Genomic DNA, 24,845 nt, shown 5'->3' on the forward strand with positions numbered 1-24,845 from the left:
CCTCCGGGCGCCACGTGCTCGGTGAGGGCGGTGCTGGGGGCCTACGGAGAAGATGTTCTTGCTGCCTCTTCCGGTAGCGGGGCGAGTCGCCATCCGACGTCTGGAGGTGAAACGCTGCTGGAGTCACCGTGTCGCCGCCGCCGCCGCCATGACGAAGGTGAGGGGCCGTGGCTGGGTCCGGGGCCGCCCCGGGAGCGCCGCCCGTGGGTGACGGGGACTGCGGGCGCGCGTCGAGGCCGCGGTGACCCCGGTGTCTGCGCCAGGTTGCAAACGTGGGCTCAGGAGAAGAGTTCTCTCCCTTTGCAGAGCTCAGCCTGGCATCGGCCGGGGTGCGGTGCCGCCGAGGACCCTGGGCATTCTCCAGCCGGCTGTGCGGAGGCTGCGCTCTCTTTCCTTTCCTTGCTGGGAAGGGGGCTAGGATCCGAACTCAGGGCGAGAGAATAGCCGTAGCTGCCGTTTCCGGGGCTCCCACGGTGTGTCATGCCTTTACTTCATCATTTTGTTTAGTCCTCGCAGTAACGCCGGGAAGGACGGTGCCAGTACTGTGCCCACCTTAGCTGGGAGAGAGCCCTAGTTTGCTGAGGTGGGGTGTCATCTCAGGTCCCAGGTCGGCCAGTAGGGCTCTACGCCTCCCGTCCTCCTTCGTTCAAGTGGGCGGCCAGGAAAACACGACGAACTGTCTGAAAGCCTTTGTGCAGAAAAACAATGCCTCCCCAGGGACAAGGGCCTGTCCTGGAGACCCAGCTCTTCGCGAAATTAAAAGGAGAGTGGCTTCCAGAAGAAAAGCCTTCTTTACCTAATTGAACTCCAAGAAATTACGGAGAAGGTCACCCTTGGGATGTGGAGGGTCTGGAAAGGGGAGTGGGTGGATGGAAGGCGCACAAGATTGGGGTCATGGCTTGAGGACCAGGAAAAAAATGATTCCCCGTGAGGAAAGTTCTAGATGGGGCTTGAGCCCAGGTCTCAAGTTGTGTCAGATGGCAGAGGGATCAGAAGCGGGATCAGAAGCCTGTCTATGCTGTTTCCAATACTGTAGGACATCCTACCCGGGTAACATCCTTCCCAAATAACGTCGTCTGTGTCCTGTCCCCTTAGCTCCCCCCTCTTGGTCCCATGGAATCTGGGGAATAAGCAAGCAGTCTTAGAAAAATGAGAACCCGGAAAGGTTACCAACACCAAGGAAGCCTATTTTCTTGGATGGCAAGGAGGGAAGGGGCACAGTTTGGTCTAAGTGCCAGTGTGATTTTTGTGGAAAGGAGGAAGGGCTGTAATGAAGGCGGCAGGATTGGCCACCGGCTAGTATGTCAGACCGGGTTTCAGTTTCCTTATCAGTCGGGTGAGAAGACTACAGGTAATCTTTCCAATCACAGAGTTGCCATAAGGCAGAAAATATTTAGTCATTTGCCGGGGAAAGGCAGGTATGATTTCTGGGATTACTTCCTTATCTCAGTTATTTTGAGGCCCAAGGGGGGGGGGGGGTAAGTCACTAAGTGTTGGGCACAGTGTTCTGCTCCAGCCCCTCTGAGAAGTTGTATCACTTTGTCTCTTTTTCAGCCCATGAGCTGGCCATTGGCTTTGCTGGAATAGCATCCCCAAGTATCTCAATTTGCATTTGAAAGTTGTAGGGGAGAAAAAACTTCCTTCTGCTTTCCTAGGTTCTGTGGCTGGACCTGAGAATTAAACAGACATAAAATTAACAGAGAAAAGCCTACAAGTTTTTATTTGATATTTTTGTGGACATGGGAGCCTTCAGAAGGAGAATAAAGACCCTGAAGCCTTTAGGGCCCAAAACTGATACACTTTTTTAAACAGAGAACGAAAAATTGTGAGGTGATGACAAGACGCATGGGCGTGGACTGGGGGCAGTAAGGTGACAGTGACTGGGAAATATGTTAGGAAAACTAATGGGAGATAGGGTGATTTTAGTAGGCTTGTTTATACAGGTCCATGATGGTGTTGACTCCCAGTTTCTGGTGATAAGAATGTTCTCTTCCTGATACAAAGAGAGCACCCGTCTCATGGGAAATTTTGTGACCTGCTTTTAAGTGAGAGGTCGGAGAGCCCTCCTCACAGCTGCAGTCCAGAGTAATCACAGGACAAGTTTGGCATATTTTGGAGTGGCATGTTCTGATCTGGTTACAGATGGCATTGTTTTATTAAACAACATACCTTCCTGCTCTTGTTTGAAAGCGAAGGAAGCCCTTTATGTCGTGAGGACCTTTCTTGGGAAGGGACTGTGATGATCCGGGACAGGTAGTGATTGCAGCCTTGCTTTGGCAGGATTTTGAAACGTTTAGTCCAGATGTGAGTGTAGCTGACTGCCGTGCACCTGCTTTTTCATTTTGTTCTTCTGTTCTTGATGGGGACACGCTTTGGGTAGAATTAATTGGCTCCTTCTGGAATTTGGGGACTCAGATTATATGGATATATACATATATTACTACTATTATTTTTGCTTGTTCTCAGGGCCTGGTTTTAGGAATCTATAGCAGAGAAAAAGAAAACGATGTGCCGCAGCTCACAAGCGCAGGAGAGAATTTTGATAAATTGGTGTCCGGAAAGCTGAGAGAAGTTTTGAACATGTAAGTATTTACCTACAAGTTCTAGTTTTTAAAATGCCTTGGAAATCAGACAGGATTTTTCCTGCTTTATTATTAGCAGATAAAAATTGTCGGAAGCATGCTGGACACTAGCAGCCAGGGAAAGTGAAAGTTTGGGTCTCTGGCACGCACCCTGGTACTTTGTGTTTCAGTGTGGGTGGGTCTGCGTTTCTGGGAAGTCAGGCCATCTCAGCCACATCGCAGACTTGCTGTGAACAGCTGACCCCGAAGGATCTGGAAAGTACCAGATTTCCTCAGTCCACCCTGTTGGCTCAATTCATTTCTTCCTTTAATTCCCCCTCTCTCGTGGGGCGGCCTTGTGACCCGGGACGAGTTCAGAACACCACTGCTCCCTGTAGTGCGGATCTTGAGTTTCCGGGGCTTCTCCACTGTTACAGTACAGGTGAATCTCCCGGGGGTGCAGGTAGAATGCGGATTCCAATGTAGTAAGTCTTGGTGGGGCCTGAGATTTTGGCCTCTCTGATTAGCCCGGATCCAGAGAAGGTGGGGAAACACTGGAGCTCCTGCGTCCTTCTGAGCTGCAGGCCATGTGTGGCAGAAAGGGAAGTGTCAGTGTAAGCCGCTGCAGCTACACCTTATTCGGATTGCAGATCATTTCTTGGCTCTAATACAGGTAGTCTAATAATGATAGTCATTGTCTAATCACTGCATAACAGAATTTGCATCCCTCTTACTTAGCAGTCATTCACCAGTGGATGACTTTCTCATGTGCCCTGATTAATTCAGAAATCCAAAAGCTGAACAGTTAGGAGTACAGACTGGCCTTCCTGACTGATGGCTCCCAGCAGTACCAGGACACCCGGTCCTCGGCTCTAATCCTGCATTGCCACCTGGTTTGGTTGGAAAATGCCCAATATAGAAATCAGCTGGCATCCTGTTTGCAGAGAAGCCCCCATAAATGACCAGCACGCCAAACACCCTGCAGACAGGCCAGGCCCTGAGTGTGGTGCCGTGTATCTGACCTTAGACAGCATTAAGATCCTGTCAGCCGTCAGCGGTGCTCAGCTCTCGTCTGCAGCCTCGCATTGTCCATCGTGGCGTCGCTTTCCGTGTTTGTTTGCAGATGTGTTTGTATTAAATCTAATCTGGAAGCATGGTGAGTGAAGACAAGCACGGGAAATTCACAGAAGTAGCAGAGTATTTTAATAATGCTAATGGTATGCATATGTCACCTCTCAAAGGAACAGAGCAAACTCATATTTTGAACAGCTGTTTCCTTGTGTTTCAGATCAGGACCACCGCTGAAGGCCGGCAAAACCCGAACCTTTTATGGTCTGCATGAGGTATGAGATAGACAAGACGTGGCGAACCCTTAGTCCTGCTGTGTGCCAAGGACTGTGACTGCATAGTCTTGCAGAAAGTTTTGTATTGGAGTGTATATTTAGTTCTGTCCTAGCAGTAAGCCATAAGTATTATTTAAGATTGTAAAGGGAGGTGAATTGTTGCTGTCAGAACACACTGGCTCTCTTCTATTGCTTAATCTGCAGACCTTCTCTGTCCGGTTGCCGGAGTTCCGGAGTTGGGGACTCTTACCTAGTAGAATTATTTGCAGGGCTATCCTCACACTTTACCTGTCAGACACACGTTATAAAATTTTACCAAAATCCAGGGCTCAGAAAACCGAACAACCACATTTGCCGCTGATTTTGCCATGTGCTGAGGTTAAGGTAGTTGAGCTCAGATACATTCCCTGCTGGAAATGAATGCTTTAAAGATACAAAGTGGCCGGTTTTGTGTGTTTCCGGAACAGGACTTCCCCAGCGTGGTGGTGGTTGGCCTCGGCAAAAAGGCAGCTACGGTGGATGACCAGGAAAACTGTCATGAAGGCAAAGAAAACATCAGGGCGGCTGTTGCAGGTTATTTTGCTTTTGAGGTTTAATACTGATGGAGATTTCTAAGGTTCTGCTCTTCAACATTACTTTGGCTACCCTCTTTTGGTCCACTGACCATCACCATCCCTACCACGTTCACAGAGAAGTAACTCATCTGGCCCTGGCCGGGTAGCTCAGGTGGTTATAGTGTTCTCCCGATACGCCAAGGTTTGATCCCCAGTCAGGGCACATACAAGAATCAACCAATGAATGCATAAATAAGTGGAACAACAAATCATTGTTTCTCTCTCTCTCTCTCAACTCAATAAATAGAATTTTAAGGGAGTAAGGTGGGCAAATATATGGTGATGGAAAATGAGTTGACTTTAATGGGCACACAACACAGTCAAAAGTTCAAATGTTGGCCCTGGCTGGTTGGCTCAGTGGTAGAATGTCCGCCCAGAGTGTGGATGTCCTGGGTTCGATTCCCGGTCAGGGCACACAGGAGAAACAACCATCTGCTTCTCCACCCCTTCCCCTTCTCTTTCTTCTTCCCCCCCCTTCCCCTTCAACCCCTTTTCTCCCTCTTCCCTCTCTCACTCTCTCCCTCTTCCCCTCTCTCTCCCACAGCCATGGCTTGATTGGCTCAAGCAAGTTGGCCTCAGCTGCTGAGGATGGCTCCATGGTCTCTGCCTCAGGTGCTTAAAAAAAAAAAAAAAAAAAGATCCAGTTGCAATAGAGCAAGGGCCCCAAAGGGGCAGAGCACCGCCCCCTAGTGGGTTTGAGAGGTGGATCCTGGTCAGGGTGCAGGCGGGAGTCTGTCTCTCTGTCTCCTCTCCTCTCACTAAAAAAAAATAATAATAAAATAAAAATTTCAAATGCTTTGGAGATGTTCACCTGAAACCTATGTGCTCTTATTGATCAATGTCATCTGCCCTTCCCCAAAAAATAACTCATCTGAGTACCTAATTTCCCTTACCCAACATGCTTGGTGTTATATTAGATACAAATGAATAAATGGTTAGCTTATAGAATTTCATTTTTATATTTTATATTCAGCTTGTATTTGTAGGATTCACGACCATTTGTACTATCAGTATTGACCTTAGAGGCTCTATTTTACTAGAGAGTTGCGTGTGGATTTTTTTTCCCTTTTGAGATTTAACCCTGATGTTGCCCAACTTTTCAGCCTCATGGAGACATACTCATAGATCAGAGGACATGGACACAAAGTGTGGGGTACTTGTTTATCACTAGTTTCCAGAGGTCCCGTTTGTCCGTGGCTGGTTTCAGAGTTGAGGTAGATACCACTGAGGCCCCTCCGAGCTGGGCAGCAGGAAGATGCTCTGAGAAACATTGCTGAACTGGAGAATTAGCTTGAGTGATCTTTGGCCCAGTGTATGTCAGATGTGCTTGTTAAACTGACTTTCAGAGTTCACGGTGAGTGATTACTTCATAACTTTATTTGGGAGTTTTTGCTGACCTGACCTTAATAAGATGTTGTTAATAATAGAGTTTGCTCAGCTCCTTGGATATAATTTCAATCTCATCACTTTTTTGTCTTTAATCTGGCAAGATTCTGGTGATTGGGACACTTCATTAGGAAATCCTAGTGCAGCGGTTCTCAACCTGTGGGTCGCGACCGTGGCGGGGGTCGAACGACCAAAACACAGGGGTCGCCTAAAGCCATTGGAAAATACATACTTATTATACAATACATTTTTAAATAAAATACGTATTTCCGATGGCTTTAGGCGACCCCTGTGTTTTGGTCGTTCGACCCCCGCCAGGGTCGCGACCCACAGGTTGAGAACTGCTGTCCTAGTGGTACAGAAGTAATCGTAGTTAATAATCATGGTCACTGTGTGAGGAGCCAGAGCAGTCATTTTATCCATCATTCTGTCCTCCCATGACCTGTGAGGTGTGTGGACACCTTCATTTTACCTACGCAGAAATGAAGCCCCAAAGGATCACGTGTCCGAGCGGGATTCAAACCCCAGTCCTGCTGTTTTCTCTGCCTTCTGCTATCTGGGTTGTCAGTGACTGACTCTAATTTTCTGGTTCCTCTGTTCTTTTCAAGCGGGGTGCAGGCAGATTCAGGACCTGGAGATCCCATCCGTGGAGGTGGACCCCTGCGGAGACGCCCAGGCGGCTGCAGAAGGGGCCGTGCTCGGGCTCTACGAGTACGACAGCCTGAAGCAGAAGAAGAAGGCGGTCGTGTCAGCAGAGCTCCACGGCAGGTGAGGGAACGGAACCAAGGTTCCGGCCACGTCCCCTGGGTCCTGACGGCAGGGCCCTGGGTGCGAGCGCCTGCCTTGCAGTGTGGGGCGGAGTCTGTCCTGTCCCCGCCTCCTGCTCCTGGCTTTCGTCCTGTCCGTGTCCCCCCATGACTCCCTGGGCCCTCCGTGCATGCTGGTTGCTAGGAGACCACTCCAGGCTCGCTCCCCGAGGAGGGAGGGGACATGACGCCAGGTCCCAGCAGGTCTCCGCCCAGTCGGGCCCCACAGACCCCATCGCGGCCGCTGTGCTGAAGGCCGGCGCTGCTCAGGGGCAGGGACGGGGTTCTTGCTGTCGTGGGAACACTGGTCTTTGGACAGATCTGTGGAGCACCCACTGTATTCCAGCTCTGTTCTGGGTTTGGGAGATAGGGTCCCCGCTGTCAGGGACAGACGGAGTGAGCCCTGCAGGACGTGGTGCTTTGAGAACAGTGGTGGGCGTGGCAGAGCCCGTTGATTGGCAGCTCTGATGTCACGGTTCGGAATGAGGGTTCTGCAGCCGGTCAGCCTGCTTCGGGTCCGGGCTCCCCACTCACTGGCTGGTGACCTCAGTTAAGTGACCGAAATCTCTTGGTGCTTTATTTCCATTTGTGTAGTGGCGTCCTGGTTCCGACCCTTAGGGTTCACGTGATGACAGAAAGGCACCACTGGCAAGCGTGCAGTACAGGGAAGCCCAGACGACACGCTCCTGTGTTACCATCTCCGTGCCGCTCACGATCTTTCTTCCCGGGCACAGGAAGTGCTGGGCTCGGAACACGTGTCCCTGTCTTTTCTCTGTTAAGGCTGACTGCCCCGCCATGGGCCGGCGTCCAGAGCCCTGTCCCAGGCGGAAGTGAGGTGGAGGGGCTTTCAGTTCCCCATCAGCGCTGAGCAGGACGCCCTCTCCACAGTTAGCGTGGGGCTGCGTCATCTGATGCCGAGAAGGGGGACACGATCGCCCCTCCAGGGAAACCTCTTAGGACAGCGGTTCTCAACCTGTGGGTCGTGACCCCGGGGGGGGGGGTCGAATGACCAAAACACAGGGGTCGCCTAAAGCCATCAGAAAATACATACTTATTATACAATACATTTTAAAATAAAATACGTATTTCCTGATGCCTTTAGGCGACCCCTGTGTTTTGGTCGTTAGACCCCTGCCGGGGTCACGACCCACAGGTTGAGAACCACTGTCTTAGGAACTTGTGCGGTAGATCGAGGGCCTCGGAGACCCGTCAGTCCAGCCCGGTTTTATACAGACGAGGGATCTGAGGTGACACGCTGCCCGGTCTCCCAGCTCTCACAGCGGGGCCACGTTTTCTAGCTCTGCGCCATGCCATCGGCCACCCTGGGTCAGGTCCCAGACAGTGAGTCCAGGCGCCCATCGTCTCTGCAGTCGTCCTCTTGTTTCTACAAGCTGCGGCACGGTCAGTGTCTCAAGGTTGTCTGACAGTCCCTGTGCTTCCCCCCGCCAGCGGCGACCAGGAAGCCTGGCAGAGAGGCGTCCTCTTTGCTTCCGGGCAGAACCTGGCACGCCAGTTGATGGAGACTCCTGCCAACGAGATGACGCCAACCAAATTTGCCGAATTGATCGAGAAGAATCTCAAAAGTGCCAGCAGTAAGACAGAAGTCCACATCAGGTAACTGGGGATGGTGTCTGGGACTCAGTAGAGTTACAGCCAGAGGAGCCTGAGGGAGTCTGAAGTCCAGTTCCCTCAACTCTTCAGGGGATCGTAACTTGAGACCAGAGGAATGGGAGGACCCACTAGTGGTCATGCAAGTGGGATGAGGGCTCTGAGGTTCTGTCGTGTCTTTCCTTACCTGACCTTGAAGACTGTCGTGACTGTAGACTACAGAGTGTGTGTATGTGTGTGTACGGGTGGTAATAGCTGTATTGAGATGTCTTTCACGTACTGTGTGGTTTATCCATGTAACTTGTGCAGTTCAGTGAATTCTAGTATATTCACAGCATTGTGCTACTTTCACCACCGCCAATTTTAGAATATTTTTGTTACTCAGAAGGAAATCCTGTGTCCGCTGAAGTCGCTCCTCATTCCTTCGCCCCCAGCCACCAGTTCCTGCACATTGGGTGGTTTCTACCTTTGGGTGCTATGAGTAATGCTGCTGTGAGCTGAGCACCAGTGTGCAGGTTTCTATGTGGACAGATGTTTTCCTGTCTCTTGGATCAATTGGTTACTCTCTATATGCTTTTGAGCAACTTACATTTGATTTGATTTGATTTGTTTTGGTGAATTCCTCCTATGTTTTCTCTTTCTGACACAGGAGTAGAGCACAGGATGCCTGAGGTGGCCCAGTGGGTTCTCTGAGCTAGGTAGGCGCCGGGCAGGTGGGCCCAGGCGGTGCCGAGGTGTCAGCAGCAGCGAGACTGCTGGAGGTCAAAGGCTGCTCCTCCGGGTTCGCTCACTCTTGGTACCCATAACGTGCCCGTGCCCCACCCATAACCCACCCATAACCTACCCATAACCCTCTAGGCAAACCAAGTCTGAACGTTTGGGATTTATGATAAAAATAAATTGAGAGATATTTGCTTTACATAAAGAATTCACTATCAAGGTTGTTTCTCAAGAGAACTTCCATTTAAAAGAATTCCTCAGTACTTAATTGTGCTTAGAGTTCACGTTTTTTAGGAAAACCGTGATGGCCTGGATAGACTGAAGAAGATGTGAAATCTGTAGAAAACAGTCCGTAGGGCTCAGTAAGAGTTTTGGATGGTTAGATACTTCACCTGTAGCGAGGTTCAGTCTCTTGAGGTGTGCTGGCGAAGACTTCCGTGCTTTTCTGGAGGAGCCCCCAGAGCTAGTCTGCGTCAGCACACTGTGGCCGTGTCGTTGCACATCAGTGACGGCGTCTCCTGTGCGCCTGGGAGTGTGGCACACAGAGGTGGACGACAGTGATCCTTGTCCTCAGAAGTGAGGACCCGCTGGGAAGGAATCGGCCAGTGCAGGGGGCATGCAGAGGGGCTGCAGGAGCGGAGAGGGGAGGAGGATTGTGGGAGAGTTGGAAAGGCTTGCCAGCACGAGTGGTGCCTGAGCAGAGCGGGGTTTGCTTAGAAGTGAACAGAGACGGGGGGTGGGGGGTTCAGGTGGGGAGCGCATGTGCAGACACCCTGGGAACCTGCAAGGCTGATGGCGGAGCAAAGGGAAGTCAGCCAGAGCCAGGGAGGGTCCGGTGGGCAAGGCGAACCCATTAAACACAGCTGTGCCGGACCCACTGATCAAAGGCACACAGTGCGTCCAGAGGGCAGGACTTGAATAGAACATCGAGGACCGAGGTCATGATTACGGATACCCACATGATACATACAGCCTTGCTGCTTTTTTTTTTTTCAGCCTTGCTTCTTTTGAAGTGATTTTTTATTGTCATACCTTCCGTTTTTACATTGTTTTCCTTCTGAAGTTTGGGGGCCATCTCTCCACAGCGCAATCCTAGTTTAATAGTTTCAATAAATGGGCATCACTGGGTTGCTAAGTTGGTTGGTGCATTATCCTGATGAACCAAGGTTGTCTGTTTGATCCCCAGTCAGGGCACATACAGAAACCAACCAGTGAATGGATAAAAATAAGTAGAACAACAAACTGATGTTTCTCTCTCTTTCCCTTCTTCTCTCTCTAAAATCAATAAATATAAAACATTTTTTAAAACTTATTGATTGATTTTAGAGAAAGGGAGACAGAAAAAGCGCTCATTTGTTGTTTCACTTAGTCGTGCATTCATTGGTTACTTCCCTTCTGTTCCCTGACTAGGGATTGAACCCACAACCTTGTCATTTCGGGACCGTGCATCAACTGACTGAGCTAAGTGGCCAGGGCTAAAATGAAAAATCAAACAGTTTCAGCAAATGGATAGGAGCAGCGTTCCCGGTGCGGTGCTGCTGGCCTGCCCGTGGGAGTGCAGGGTTTCTCTCGGCCTAGTTACAGCGGCCAGAAGGCAACACGAAGCCCTTTGTGCCTCCGGCCCCGCAGAAGAGTGACCTGGCCTCTATTCCCATTACACTGCCCCTGTGGGTCCTGTGTTTATTAAGTCATAGTAAGTAATTTTCCCACTTCAATCACATCTCAAACGGGGTGGAAACCATGAGAAACAGTTTGACAACACTGAACAGACTGGATTTCAGCAATTCTAAAAAAAAATAACAACAAGGAAATAAGGTATTTTTGTTCACTTAGTGAAGGGTATAGCTTTTGTTGGTTTTTTTATTGATTGATGGGTTGATTGTTTTTGTCTATTTTTAGAAATAACAGAAAGTAAAGTATTGGCCCCCTTAGCTATCTTTTAAGCACCCTTTATGGTCTCAGAGCCTTATCTTTATACTAACACTTAAAAAATATGTGAGTAGGTTATGGTGGAAATTCAAGTAAGAATTATTTATTGACTATTTGTTATTACCTGGCATTGTGTTATGTACCAAGCATGAACTGTTTTTTTTGTTTGTTTTTCTGTATTTTTCTGAAGTGAGAAGCAGGGAGGCAGAGAGACACATTCCCACATGTGCCCGACAGAGATCCACCTAGCATGCCCACCAGAGGGCAATGCTCTTCCCATTTGGGGCATTGCTCTGTGGCAACTGGAGCCATTCTAGCGCCTGAGGCAGAGACCATAGAGCCATCCTCAGCACCCAGGGCCAACTTTGCTCCAGTGGAGCCCTGGCTGCGAGAGAGGAAGAAAGAGAGAGAGAAAGGAGAGGGGGAAGGGTGGAGAAGCAGATGGGCGCCTCTCCTATGTGACCTGACCAGGAATTGAACCTGGGACTACCCCATGCTGGGCCGACACTCTACCACTGAGCCTACTGGCCAGGGCCAAGCATGAACTCCTTTACTAATTCTATAGCTAATCTTTCAATGAGGGTACGATCGACCTAACTTTAAAGATGAGAAAGTGGACTCAGAAACAAGTGACTGTCCCCAAAATGAGAGCAAATAGGACGTGTTAACAACTGAAGCAGTGGTGTGCATATTTTAAGAGCGTATATGTTACACTTCTTTATACATGGATGAGCATTTGCTAAGTTATTTTGAAACAGAGACAACAAAATGTATTTAATTTTTTCCCTTTCTGCCCTGCAGACCCAAGTCTTGGATTGAGGAACAGGAAATGGGATCATTCCTAAGTGTGGCCAAAGGGTCCGATGAGCCCCCAGTCTTCCTGGAAGTTCACTACAGAGGCAGCCCCGATGACAGCGATGCGCCCCTGGTGTTTGTTGGGAAGGGAATCACCTTTGATAGGTGGGTCTTCACTGTCTCTGGGCTTTGCATTTTGGCGAATGCCTTGTGTATGTACTTGTATTATTTGGTGTAGAGTTTGCCTCAAAAGCATGGTGTTTGTTGTCATCTTATATGTTAACTTTCAGTGTGTTAAGCTGCCATTTATGAAATGTTTACTGTGTATCAGAGACTCTGTTAGGCATGTTACATATATTAGCCCTGATATTACCCCTGGGATGTAGGTACTGTGGGCCTTCTGCAGGTAGGAAATGTGCTCATTGGCCACTGGTTTATTGTTAATGAAGCTTCTGTTTAAATCTTTTGCTCTTTTTAGAAATGTTTGTCTTACTGAGTTACACGTTTTTAAAATTGTATTCTAGATACAAGTCCTTCATCAGATATACATGTTGAGAATTTAGTTTTCCCACCCTGTAGCATGCCTTTTCTTAAGTGGCATCTTTCACAGACCTGTTTTAAATTGTGATGAAGTGTAATTTATCCATTTGCAGTTCTATAGTTCATGTTTCTCTTGCTCTGTTTAAGAAATCATGGCCTATGCCCGAGTCCGTCTTTTTTTCTGTAAGTCTTATGGTTTTAGCTCTTAGGCTATGACCCTTTTTTGAGTTTCTGTGTGTAGTGTGAAATGCGCTGAGACTCTTCTCTCCCCTTCTTTCCTTTCTCTGTGCATATCTGTTTGTTTTCACACCTGCTGTTGAAAAGACGACCCTTTCCCCATTGAGCTACCTCGGGGTCGGCACATTGTGAAGGCAGTTGACCGTATAATTGCTGCTTATCTCTGGACTCCGAGTCCTTCCACCAGGACCTCGTGACCAAGTGTCCTGATACCGACTGCTTTGTCCTGAAGTCTAGTAATCGAGTCCTCCGGCTTTGCTCTTCTTTTTCAAAATGGCTCTGGCTGTGCCCTTTGCACTTGCATACCAAGTTTAGAATCTGCTTCCATTTTCTATACACATCTGTTGGGATTTTGATTGAGTAGACATTTTTTTCTTCTTATAAAAATTTGGTGGCCCTGCGGGTAATGAAATGAGGGGTTAGACTGGTACAGGGAGACCTGCGTGTGCAGGGCTGTGGCAGACGTCTGAGTGACAGGCAGCCGTCTGAGTGACAGGCAGCGGTAGCCTAGTCTGGGCTGGGTGCAGCAGAAGAGAAGTGGATGCATTCAGAAGAGATCTAGAAGCCAGCACAGATAACTGCTGGTCTTGACTGGTCGCTTTAACGAGAGCCCTGCAGGTAGAGGGGGAGCTCCGAGTGGATTTGGCCTTGAGCTAGAGGTGGGGAGGAGATAGGACAGCCAGGTGAGCCGGCATGCTCCCTTTGTCCCCATGGGGCTGGTCCTGGCTTTCTTGGACCCAGTGTGTTTCCTTTCTTTTTTTTTTTTTTATAAATTTTATTTAGACAATTAATTTTAACAGGGTGACATTCATTATAGTACATAGATTCAGAGAAAACATCTCCAGATCATTTTGACATTTGATTATATCTTATTGGGAGTCAGTGGGTAACCTTTAATTCTAGCTCTGACAGCGTCCTACCTGTCAAGTGCTTCTGGGTGAGTGAGAATGAAGGCCTGCCTGAAGAAAGGCATGAGGGCAGGGCGCAGGCCCTCAGAGTCCCCAGGGCAAGCCGAAGCCCCGGCCTGAGGGCAGGGCGTAGCCCTCCAGAGTCCCCAGGGCAAATGGAAGCCCCGCCTCCAGGTCCCCAGGGCAAGCGGAAGCCCCGCCTGAGGGCAGGGCGTAGCCCTCCGGAGTCCCCAGGGCAAGTGGAAGCCCCGCCTCTAGGTCCCCAGGGCAAGTGGAAGCCCCGCCTCCAGGCCAGGCAGGCGGAGAGAGTGTTTTCTGGGCCTCCATCTGGAAGCACAGTCACTAGTTAGCTGTAGAAGCCTGTTCGGGAAGTAGTTTGGGTCTCTTGCTCACTGAGGCCCTTGTCAGCTCTCACGTCTCCGAGGCTTTGGGTCAGCACCTTCCTTGTGCTGCTGCCTGGTTCTGGTTATATTCAGTTTTGAAATATCCCCTAATTTTTGTGAGCAGTATATTTTGCCGTCAGCAGGACCCAGGGCCCCTGGCAGTGTGGGAGGGAAGTGTTCCTCCCATCCTTCTGTGGGGCAGGGTCCTCCCAGTCTTCTGTGAGCTTGTTGACTTCCTTCGTGGTTCGTGACCTTACTGTAGAAAGTCGACAGCAAGTGTGCCGGAGAGACAGGTCCGTGTGGGGTCAGGAGTTAATGAACCAGTGCGGAGCTGGGACTCGAGCACCACTGGGTACACGACATGGTAGTGTTTCCAGGGGCGCTGCTTAAATGTCATTCAAATAGAAACAAAATGAGCCAAGATACCCCCTCTATTTTAACAAAGACTGCAATATCATCTCTTAAAATATTGAAATCATTCAGGTTCTCAGTTTAGAAATTTGAATTTCCTTTGCCAGGTAGATAGATAGTGCTTTTACGTGGTAGGTAACCCTCAGCTCGTATTTTCTTCTCTAAGACAGTGGACTCGTTATGCTAACAGTGCGTGTTGTCCTTTTCCCTGTAGCGGTGGCATCTCCATCAAACCTTCTGCGAATATGGACCTCATGAGGGCTGACATGGGCGGGGCCGCCACCATATGCTCAGCCATCGTGTCCGCCGCCAAGCTCAGCCTGCCCATCAACATCGTCGGTGAGTGGGCCGGTGTCGCGGGAGCGCCGGGGCCAGTGAGACGGGAGACCGAGACGAGCCACATGTTTCCTCTCATCTGAACAGATCGAGAAGTGGTTTTGCAACAGCTTTTCATCAAGGGGAAGCTGTCTAGCTGGGGAATCTCTTCCTGTCTGAACTCCTTGACCTAATTGTGTTTTGCAATTTGGGCTGTAACCAGAACTGATTTGTTTTACTTCTGCAACAAGTGGTTAGCAGTCAGGGGCATGCAAAGTTGACTCTGTGGTTTCCTCTAGTGAAAAAGGCCCAGATGTCAGGGGGGAAGGACATTCCTGGGTCATCTAGTGATTGTCTCCTAGTCACACAGAAAATGCTAGAAACTGAGAGGTGCTCTGTGCACAGCAGGTCTGTGTGCGGTACGGGGGCCAGACACAATGCTGGGCGTCTGCCAGGTTTCAGCGGACGGGCTGAGGAGGCGGGGACACTGGTCAGTGACTTCCCAGTGTGTCAGTCACATCCATAGCCCAGGAAGTGAGAATTGGAATCCAGGTCTGCCTGATATCTCCCAACCCTATTTAATATCCGAGTCTGTTTTATTTTTTTGGTGACTCGTAAATGGCAGACATCATATGCTACCCCTGATTACTTTAGCATGTGTCTCTTAAGAAAAGCATATTCTGTGTAATGACAATACCATCATTTCCAAAGACATGGTGACCTAATTCAAACTTCCCAGCTGCCTAAAAAGTGTTCATTGTTTAGTTTTTCTTTTTTTTTTTTTTAAAGAGACAGAGAGAGTCAGAGAGAGGGATAGACAGGGACAGACAGACAGGAACGGAGAGATGAGAAGCATCAATTATTAATTTTTCGTTGCATGTTGCAACACCTTAGTTGTTCATGGACTGCTTTCTCATATGTGCCTTGACCGTGGGGCTACAGCAGACCGAGTAACCCCTTGCTCAAGCCAGCGACCTTGGGTCCAGGTTGGTAAGCTTTGCTCAAACCGGATGAGCCCATGCTCAAGCTGGTGACCTTGGGGTCTCGAACCTGGGTCCTCTGCATCCCAGTCCGACGCTCTATCCACTGCGCTACCACCTGGTCAGGCATTTTTTGTTTTTTTTTTACAGAGACAGAGAGTCAGAGGGATAAACGGGGACAGACAGACAGGAACAGAGAGAGATGAGAAGCATCAATCATCAGTTTTTCTTTGTGACACCTTAGTTGTTCATTGATTGCTTTCTCACATGTGCCTTGACCGCGGGCCTTCAGCAGACCGAGTAACCCCTTGCTCGATCCAGCGACCTCGGGGTCTCGAACCTGGGTCCTTCACATCCCAGTCCGACGCTCTATTCACTGTGCCACCACCTGGTCAGGCTCATTGTTTAGTTTTTAAAATCTAGGAACCAATGAAGGGTCCCACGTTGCACGCGGTTGCCACGTCTCTTTAGTTTCCTTTGACATGGAACCCTGCTCCTGCCCTTTTCCCCTCTCACGACATGGCAGTGTGGAGGGGTCCCAGCCTGTCGTGGTGTCTGGGATTTGGATTTACTTGGTGGTTTCTGCATGGAGGAATTAGGTCAGGTGATGTGCACTTCTGTCGCTGATGCATAGAACGTCAGTTGGGTCCATGGTGATGCTAACTTCGGTCACGGGGTTAAGGTCACGTCTTTGGCACGCTCCTGGTGACCCACCAGTGGCATCTCCTGTGGGCGGCACATTTGGACCCAGCACATTCCATGGTCCTTTGTTATTTTTTTCCAACAGGTTTGGCGCCACTTTGTGAAAATATGCCCAGCGGTAAGGCCAATAAGCCTGGGGATGTCGTCAGAGCCAAGAATGGGAAGACCATACAGGTGTGTACCTGGGAGGCACAGGCCCTCCCACTGTGGCATTCCCAAAGGACCCCTGTGGCCCGCAAACACACCGTGCATGGGTGCGGGTCCAGGTTCTGCTGGCGAGGGCGGTGGCTTTATTTTCAGGGAGTTTCATGTGAAGTCAAAGTATTTCTTTATGTGAATTTTAAGAATATGTTTCCTACCTTATTTGTCCTACGTTCTGTATACTGTACACAAATCACCACGACTTTGCAGCCAGGCCTGCAGAGCGTGGCAAGGGAGCAGGCCGCTTTCTGAGTGCACCTGTGCCGTGAACTCCCCGTGGAGGCGTCCAGGCAGAAAGCGGTCCTGAGTCCTGTCTATGACTGTGGCCGAGGGCGTGAGCGTGCACACACTGCCCACAGCAGTCAGCTGCTTTCTGAGTGCACCTGTGCCGTGATGAACTCCCCGTGGAGGCGTCCAGGCGGAAAGCGGTCCTGAGTCCTGTCTATGACTGTGGCCGAGGGCATGAGCATGCACACACTGCCCACAGCAGTCAGCTGCTCTCTGAGTGCACCTGTGCCGTGAACTCCCCGTGGAGGCGTCCAGGCAGAAAGCGGTCCTGAGTCCTGTCTGTGACTGGCCGAGGGCGTGAGTATGCGCACACTGCCCACAGCAGTCAGCTGTGTTCTGAAAGGGAGAACATCACGTACAGAAAGGTGCTGAAGCGCAGCGTTCTTGAGCTTGGAGGTCCAGGCTACGGCCTCGCTGAGACTGCCTTAGACTCTTCTGCTGACTAGTTTTCAGAAATCTAGAAACTTTTCCCCTGTTAGAAACTTGTCGGTAAAATGGACGAGATACTTTCTTTTGAGTTTAGCTTCCAAAGTTATCAGCTCTTTGAATTAATTATATTCCTTTTCTAATTGAAATACAAGCATGTTTTTGATGCTGAGTGGCAAACATCACAGCAGCTTTTTCTCACTTTTGAGTTGGTCATTGATGTGAGTGTCTGGTTCTGATACTCATCACCTGTGCTGGCGGCCTCTCTTCTCCCCCCTCCCCTGCAGGTGGATAACACCGATGCCGAGGGCAGACTCATCCTGGCCGACGCACTCTGCTACGCACACACCTTTAACCCGAAGGTCATCATTGACGCCGCCACCCTAACAGGTCAGACGCGCGGCGTGCTTTTCCTGCCTTTGTTGGAGGAAAGTCTCATTCGTTGGCCTAGAAAGGCGCACATTGTCCCTCGGCGTCCTGCTGAGGTTTGGCTCGCTCCCCTGGCATTCAGAGATCTTTCACCAGAGGAACTGGTCTGCAGTTATAAACTGCCTGGAAGGTTGGGTTTGTTGTTGGGAGGCAGACCAGGCTGTAGCTTTTAAACAAGAAATAACAAGTGGGGTAGATCAGCCTGTCCAGAATGACATCTAAAAACAGTACGGAGGTGTTTTGTTATGATGGCCATTTGATACAGATCTGAAAAGTTGAGTGATCCCAAAATCATTTTTTTTAATTAATTGCGATGTATCTGATGCCCAGTTGACATTGAACGGAAATAAAAACATTTTGGTGGAGGAGTGGCAAGGTCCCATTTAACAGAGCCAGGGCCATGTAACAGAAAGCATGTCGGCTTGAGGGCCAGCCCAGGAGGGCTCCCAGCTGTGCCCCTTAGCAGTCTGCGGCCTCAAGCAGGGATTGGACCCGTGAGCGGCAGAACCTGGCGGCAAGTCTGTTTTCAGAGTTGTGAACTGGGGGCGTTCGGGCCATTCCCTCTAATACGGCACACGGGTGCAGGCCCCACGGGGTGGAAGAAGGCCGGCCCCACCACTCGGCGCTGGACCCCAAGTTCGTGTTCGGAATCTTTCACCCACAGGTTTCTTCCTGGGGGTTCACTCTGTCTCCTCTGCTAAGAGTACAACTCAGATCATGTTCTCTCCTTTGTTCTTAATTCTTCCCGGCTGTGGAGCCTTGACCCTAGCAGACCTTTTCCTCTACCATCGTGTGGGCCAGGCAGCAGTCCACAGGGGCATCCGCTGGGTCCTCTTCTGAGCTGACATTACATCATTGTGTTTTCATGGTCCTTTGTTTCCCTGTTCAGTTAGCAGACACGTCCAGCTGAATGATGGAGGTGTGGGCATGTGTCCAGGGCGGTGATGGGGTGGGTAGTACACCTTCTTGTAAGTGAGGACTCAGAGGCCCCATGCCCTTTCCCAGCCTAAGGGTTTGAGAAGGTTTGAAAGTTGGCCCCAGATCCTGGCTGGTTGGCCCAGTGGTAGAGCGACAGCTGGGCGTGTGGATATCCTGGGTTCGATTCCCGGTCAGGGCACACAGGAGAAAGACCATCTGCTTCTCTACCCTTCCCTCTTTCTTCTCTCTCTCTTCCTCCCCCTCCTGCAGCCATGGTTCAGTTGGTTCTAGTTAGTTGGACTCGGGGGCTGAGGATGGCTCCATGACCCCCGCCTCAGGTGCTGGAAAAAAAATTGCTCAGTTGCTCAGCAACGCCCCAGATGGGCAGAGCATCGCCCCCTAGTGGGCTTGCCGAGTGGATCCCGGTCGGGCACATGCAGGGCTCTTTCTCTCTGCCTCCTCTCCTCTCACTAAAATAAAATAAAAAAAGAAAATTGGCCACAGGTGACTAAGGGCAGCCTGATAGGTGAGTGTCAGTCTCCCTGCCATTGCCTGGCTGTAGGAAGTTCCCGTCAGTGCCACACATACCTACTGAGCCCCGTCTGAGTGTGGGCTGGGCTCAAGGGGGGGACGAGCAGTTCCCAGCCCTGAGCTCACAGCCACACATACCTACTGAGCCCCGTCTGAGTGTGGGCTGGGCTCAAGGGGGGGACGAGCAGTTCCCAGCCCTGAGCTCACAGCCACACATACCTACTGAGCCCCGTCTGAGTGTGGGCTGGGCTCAGGGGGGGGACGAGCAGTTCCCAGCCCGGAGCTCACAGCCACACATACCTACTGAGCCCCGTCTGAGTGTGGGCTGGGCTCAGGGGGGGGACGAGCAGTTCCCAGCCCGGAGCTCACAGCCACACATACCTACTGAGCCCCGTCTGAGTGTGGGCTGGGCTCAGGGGGAGGGGGGGGGACGAGCAGTTCCCAGCCCTGAGCTCACAGCCACACATACCTACTGAGCCCCGTCTGAGTGTGGGCTGGGCTCAGGGGGGGGACGAGCAGTTCCCAGCCCGGAGCTCACAGCCACACATACCTACTGAGCCCCGTCTGAGTGTGGGCTGGGCTCAGGGGGAGGGGGGGGACGAGCAGTTCCCAGCCCTGAGCTCACAGCCACACATACCTACTGAGCCCCGTCTGAGTGTGGGCTGGGCTCAGGGGGGGGACGAGCAGTTCCCAGCCCGGAGCTCACAGCCACACATACCTACTGAGCCCCGTCTGAGTGTGGGCTGGGCTCAGGGGGAGGGGGGGGACGAGCAGTTCCCAGCCCGGAGCTCACAGCCACACATACCTACTGAGCCCCGTCTGAGTGTGGGCTGGGCTCAGGGGGAGGGGGGGGGACGAGCAGTTCCCAGCCCTGAGCTCACAGCCACACATACCTACTGAGCCCCGTCTGAGTGTGGGCTGGGCTCAGGGGGAGGGAGGGGACGAGCAGTTCCCAGCCCTGAGCTCACAGCCACACATACCTACTGAGCCCCGTCTGAGTGTGGGCTGGGCTCAAGGGGGGGACGAGCAGTTCCCAGCCCTGAGCTCACAGCCACACATACCTACTGAGCCCCGTCTGAGTGTGGGCTGGGCTCGGGGGGGGGGGGGGGGGACGAGCAGTTCCCAGCCCTGAGCTCACAGCCACACATACCTACTGAGCCCCGTCTGAGTGTGGGCTGGGCTCAGGGGGAGGGAGGGGACGAGCAGTTCCCAGCCCTGAGCTCACAGCCACACATACCTACTGAGCCCCGTCTGTGTGTGGGCTGGGCTCAGGGGGGTGGGACGAGCAGTTCCCAGCCCGGAGCTCACAGCCCAAGGAAGTACATGGTCTTTGGAGAGAGACAACCTGACTTTAGAACGTGCCCTCCTCTTAGCAGCAGGTCACTGTGGACAAGGCCTCGGCTCCCGCCCCACAGAAGGGCTGTGGCAGCCCCTCCTCGTGGGCGGGCTTTCTGAAGTCTGCACTGCAGTCACCTCCAGAGCCAGGGCCCCAGTGCTTATGGCTACCGTTGTCTGGTCCTTCAAGAAAACATGTCACGGTCTTCTGTGAAGTTAGTGTTCATCTCTTCTCTGAGGAATTTAAACACTGATGCAAGACTTTGAAGGCTGATAGGAATGTTTTGAGAACAAATAAGTATGGAAAAAACCACTCACTTCAAAAGTAAGGCATGACTGAGTATGTACATACAGCTTGATGTGTGTCCCACCCCAGCTGTAGACAGACTACAGGCCGGGAGCAGCCTGCCCGTCACAGTGTGTGGCCTGCGTGGGTGACAGCACGTCCTCCCTGCTGGCGGCTGGGTGGCAGAGGTGGGTCAGTCGGGGCGACTAGTGGAGAGTGGCGGCCAGCGGCCCTCTCACTGGCGGGTCTGAGGTTGCAGGACAGGCATTAGAAGCAGTGAAGGAGTGAGAGCCTGTGCAGCCGCGGCTTTGGGGGGCCGGGGGGGGGACCAGGCACCCCGTCTGAGAAGCATGGGAACTGGGGGGGGGCGGTGGCCCTGGGAGGGAAGGAAGAGCTCCCAGCAGCCAAGGGCCCAGTCGTGTGGGGCAGGGGGGAGCAGCGGAGAGTGGCACGGGGCTGAGCACAGTGTGGCCAGGGTGGTGGTGGCACGGACCAGTAAGGCTGACATGCGGGTGGGCACCAGACCCCGGCTGGCCTTGGCGTGTTGTGGGGTTTTGTCCGGAACCAGTGCAGCAGGAAGCTGCTGATGTGTTAAGCATGGAGACAGTAAGGTCCTGTCTGCGCCCTGAGGGGACCCAGTGGCATGTGCAGAGGACTGGGGGCCGTGGGGGGGCCGGGCGGCGGTGTGCAGAGGACTGGGGGGCCATGGGGGGGCCGGGCGGCGGTGTGCAGAGGACTGGGGGGCCGTGGGGGGACCGGGCGGCGGTGTGCAGAGGACTAGGGGCCGTGGGGGGACCTGGCGGCGGTGTGCAGAGGACTGGGGGGCCGTGGGGGGACCTGGCGGCGGTGTGCAGAGATACTGGGAGCTGTGGGGGGACCGGGGGGCGGTGTGCAGAGGACTGAAGGAAGGCCTCAAACTCCTATAGCCAGATAGATACTTACTGAGATGTGATTCAAAATTTTGAAAAATACTTAAAATATCCAATAGTAAGTAAGTTGATATTTCTACCCAATGGACTTTTAAAATCATTAAAACTGCTTTCAAACGTGTTTGTAAGAAGTGTTCACAGCATAAAGGGAAGAACGCATACTTAGACATATGCAATATAGTCTTAATTTGTTTTTTTAAGTTTAGGAAAAATCTAAAAGGAAATATTTAAAAATACGTGATGGTTATTATCCCTGGGATGATGATTGGTGATATTTAATATTATTTTCATTTTGCTTTTGCCCTAATAATTGAAGGTGAATTCTAGCTTGGATGTGTACACTGAGGATTTCCTAAGCTTATCTGTTTTTGAAATGGGGAAAGCATTTAAGTAGGGCTAAAGGCTAACGTTTTGGTGTGAGTAGCAGAGAAAGCCATCGTGCATGACGCGACCGAACACTGACCGAAGTGCGTGCCTTACAGGTGCCATGGATATCGCTCTGGGGTCCGGGGCCACTGGGGTCTTCACCAACTCATCCTGGCTGTGGAACAGACTCTTTGAGGTAGGACTGATAGAGGGGCCTGGATTGTGGAGAGGATTAGTCTAGCCTTACACGGTACAGTTCCTCAACCCCTGTGTCAATGTGATCTGATGCTGTAGATTTGCCTTTGAATTGAAAACTCCGCATACTGGATTCCGTGTGCTCTGGGGTTCCCCCCACACACACACCGGGACACCAGCTCAGCTGTCTCCCTCCAGGCTGGCCTGGACCTCTGCTCTAGCCTCCGTGCACCCAGGCTCTCTGCCTTAGCAGCCACAACACTGTTGGGTTTTTGTTTTTAAGTCTCTTTGAAAAAAATCAAAGTGATGTGTGCGTAAGCATTATTTAAATACCGGCGGCAGTTTACGACAATTAAAGTCTGTTTTCCTGGAGGCCACCTTCAACCTTGATTCATCTGATAGCCACTCAGCTCCTCCTGCTGCTTCCTGACTTTAAGTGAAACAACTAAATGGATGGTTTTTCATTTCCTCACTCTTCCTCTCTCTAAAACCACTAAATTAAAAAGGAAATGATGACCTGAATGAATGAGGCCACCTTGTCTTAGAATCTGGGCGTCAGTGGTACAGTCTAGGCATGTCTGTGTTCCTTCAGCAAACCAAGGTGACAGCTCACTGTTCCAGTTTGTACATAACACAGGATACCAGCTTAATACTTTATTTTTTATTTTTAATTTATGGATTTTAGAGAGAGGCTGGGAGAGAGACAGAGACAGGAGCACCTATCTGTTTCTGTGTGTGCCCCGACTGGGGATCTAAATGGCAACCTCTGCGGATCAGAACGACACTCAGACCAGCTGAGCTATCCTGCCAGGGCCCAGCTTCATCATTTAAACTGAGACCCTTAATATTAGTGTGATGAGTTTAGCAAATGTCCTATAAACTTGTGGGATTGCTTTACAATATGCTTGGTTTGTTTTGTAATTCTTAAGTAAATGTTTTCGTAAATAAGAAATGATCTGGAACCTGCTGTGTAGCTTGTGCTTTAGAGTAGTGGGTCAGACGGCTCTCCTTCCTGCACTGAACTCTTCCCAGTCACTGCGTGATTAGCTTGTGCTTTAGAGTAGTGGGTCAGACGGCCCTCCTTCCTGCACTGAACACTTCCAGTCACTGTGTGATTAGCTTGTGCTTTAGAGTAGTGGGTCAGACGGCTCTCCTTCCTGCACTGAACTCTTCCCAGTCACTGCGTGATTAGCTTGTGCTTTAGAGTAGTGGGTCAGACGGCTCTCCTTCCTGCACTGAACTCTTCCCAGTCACTGCGTGATTAGCTTGTGCTTTAGAGTAGTGGGTCAGACGGCCCTCCTTCCTGCACTGAACTCTTCCCAGTCACTGTGGGATTAGCTTGTGCTTTAGAGTAGTGGGTCAGACGGCCCTCCTTCCTGCACTGAACTCTTCCCAGTCACTGTGGGATTAGCTTGTGCTTTAGAGTAGTGGGTCAGACGGCCCTCCTTCCTGCACTGAACTCTTCCCAGTCACTGTGGGATTAGCTTGTGCTTTAGAGTAGTGGGTCAGACGGCCCTCCTTCCTGCACTGAACTCTTCCCAGTCACTGTGGGATTAGTTTGTGCTTTAGAGTAGTGGGTCAGACGGCCCTCCTTCCTGCACTGAACACTTCCCAGTCACTGCGGGATTAGCTTGTGCTTTAGAGTAGTGGGTCAGACGGCCCTCCTTCCTGCACTGAACTCTTCCCAGTCACTGCGTGAATTTACCCCACACCTTCCGTCGCCCAGTCTTCCCACTCTTGCCCTGTTTCCTCTTCAGGCCAGTGTGGAAACGGGGGACCGTGTCTGGAGGATGCCTCTCTTTGAACATTACACGAGACAGGTTGTAGACTGCCAGCTCGCTGATGTTAACAACATTGGAAAATACAGGTATGTAAAATGAGCTACGGAAGTGCATTTTTGCAGTCATTGGTTGCTAGAATGACCATTTTCAGTTTTAACCCCATTCACAAAAAGAAAGAGATGGATAATATAGGAATCCATTATCTTGGGAAACGGGGAATCTGCATTTATTCTTCGCTGCTAAAGCTGCGTTAACTTCTTAATAGGCCTCGTAAGCTTAATTCTCGCGTTCTGGTCATAGACCCTACTTAGCAAGAATGGATTAAAGAACGTCCCGTGCACATTTATTGGGGTACAGCAGTGGTGTCTGTCTGTCTGGCCAGGTCTGGAGGAGCGTGCACAGCTGCGGCGTTCCTGAAAGAGTTCGTGTCCCACCCGAAGTGGGCGCACTTGGACATCGCTGGCGTCATGACCAACAAGGACGAGGTCGCGTACCTGCGGAAAGGCATGACCGGGAGGCCCACGAGGACCCTGATCGAGTTCTTGCTTCGCTTCAGTCAAGACAGCGCTTAGTTCAGAGGCTCCACAAGTCCTTCCTCTGTCTCAAACGGGCAGTAGAGCTTCCTTTTAAAGGAAATAAAGGATGGTATTAAAAATGTAGAACAAAATAAAATTTGTATACCTTGACTTTTTTTTCATTTCTATGCAGAGATTAAAAAATATAAAGTTAGTATCTTGCTTGGCAAAGATTTTAAAGATATCCTATATGTGACTGGATTTTTTAAAAACCACCTAATCACTTTTCAGAGTATATGTTTTTAATCGAGTAGCAAAATTGTATTTCAGATTTGTGATGCCAGGAACATGAAAAAACTGAAAGTTACTGTGCAGTTGTCAGAAATAATAAACCCAGGTTTCTGTGG

At 50.8% G+C, this 24,845-nt stretch overlaps 1 protein-coding gene and 1 non-coding gene across 2 annotated transcripts; both read left to right on the plus strand.

Moving 5' to 3' along the window:
• On the plus strand, positions 1 to 24,845 carry LAP3 (leucine aminopeptidase 3). Its single transcript, XM_066385328.1, has 13 exons — positions 1 to 157; positions 2,467 to 2,582; positions 3,850 to 3,904; positions 4,372 to 4,477; positions 6,513 to 6,672; positions 8,160 to 8,324; positions 11,769 to 11,927; positions 14,456 to 14,580; positions 16,324 to 16,412; positions 17,441 to 17,543; positions 22,064 to 22,143; positions 23,900 to 24,009; positions 24,306 to 24,845. The coding sequence occupies exons 1-13, from the start codon at positions 53 to 55 to the stop codon at positions 24,493 to 24,495; spliced, it is 1,563 nt and encodes a 520-aa protein (XP_066241425.1). The 5' UTR covers positions 1 to 52; the 3' UTR covers positions 24,496 to 24,845.
• On the plus strand, positions 4,857 to 4,932 carry TRNAS-AGA (transfer RNA serine (anticodon AGA)). The gene has a single exon. It is a non-coding gene; the product is annotated as a tRNA-Ser (tRNA).

The sequence above is a fragment of the Saccopteryx leptura genome, chromosome 5 (genome assembly GCF_036850995.1).
Source record: "Saccopteryx leptura isolate mSacLep1 chromosome 5, mSacLep1_pri_phased_curated, whole genome shotgun sequence".
NCBI lineage: Eukaryota > Metazoa > Chordata > Mammalia > Chiroptera > Emballonuridae > Saccopteryx > Saccopteryx leptura.

Coding starts and splice junctions, on each gene's coding strand:
- LAP3 (XM_066385328.1), top strand. CDS start 53: ATGTTCTTGCTGCCTCTTCCGGTAGCGGGGCGAGTCGCCATCCGACGT. Junction 2,583..3,849: donor CTGAGAGAAGTTTTGAACAT/GTAAGTATTTAC, acceptor CTTGTGTTTCAG/ATCAGGACCACCGCTGAAGG. Junction 24,010..24,305: donor AACAACATTGGAAAATACAG/GTATGTAAAATG, acceptor CTGTCTGGCCAG/GTCTGGAGGAGCGTGCACAG.